Source organism: Galeopterus variegatus, unplaced genomic scaffold (assembly GCF_000696425.1).
Source record: "Galeopterus variegatus unplaced genomic scaffold, G_variegatus-3.0.2 Scaffold19324, whole genome shotgun sequence".
NCBI classification, from domain to species: domain Eukaryota; kingdom Metazoa; phylum Chordata; class Mammalia; order Dermoptera; family Cynocephalidae; genus Galeopterus; species Galeopterus variegatus.
In genome coordinates this window covers 1-613 of record NW_007745435.1, presented here as the reverse complement: position 1 = coordinate 613, position 613 = coordinate 1, and the positions used below count along the sequence as shown (strand labels likewise).

General features: G+C 40.3%; 1 protein-coding gene across 1 annotated transcript in view; it reads right to left on the bottom strand.

Moving 5' to 3' along the window:
• Positions 1–599, bottom strand: part of LOC103583052 (olfactory receptor 5AK2-like) — a gene marked incomplete at its 5' end in the record, with an annotated part of 14,650 nt that extends 14,051 nt beyond the window's left edge. The window contains one exon of the mRNA XM_008564471.1: positions 33–599. Within this exon, the coding sequence (XP_008562693.1) occupies positions 33–599 (567 nt within the window). The remainder of the gene's footprint in view (positions 1–32) is intronic.
• Between the last annotated feature and the right edge of the window lie 14 nt (positions 600–613).

Sequence of the window (613 nt, the reverse complement as noted above, 5' to 3'; positions counted from 1 at the left end):
TTGAATCCCACAAAGACAAGAAGGAGCAGAATGTTGATGTCAATGTTGGAGCATGAAAGGGCAAGAATTGGGGGAACATCACAGAAAAAATGATTGATGTTGTTTGACTTGCAGAAGGACAGTGAAAATGTAAAACCTGTGTGTACAGAGGCATTTATTGATCCCATGACATATGAACCACCTGCGAATTGAATGCAAACTGTTCGGGACATAATTATGGAATAGCGAAGTGGCTTGCAGATGGCTACATAACGGTCCACAGCCATAGCTGCCAGGAGGTAACACTCACTGGTAGCAAATGTTGCATAAACCAATAATTGCATCACACAGCCCCCAAATGATATCGTTTTATTTTCTACTATAAAGTTTTGCAACATCTTGGGAGTGATAGCCGAGGTGTAACAGATATCAACAAAAGCCAAATGTTGTAGGAAAAAGTACATGGGTGTTTGAAGTCTGGATTCTGTCTTGATGAGTAGGATCATTCCAATATTTCCCACCATGGAGGTTGCATAGATCAGTAGAAATACAACAAAGAGGACATACCTAGAATTGTATTGGACACCAAACCCGAGAAGATAGAATTCAGTCACTTCAGTGTTATTTCCTTGTG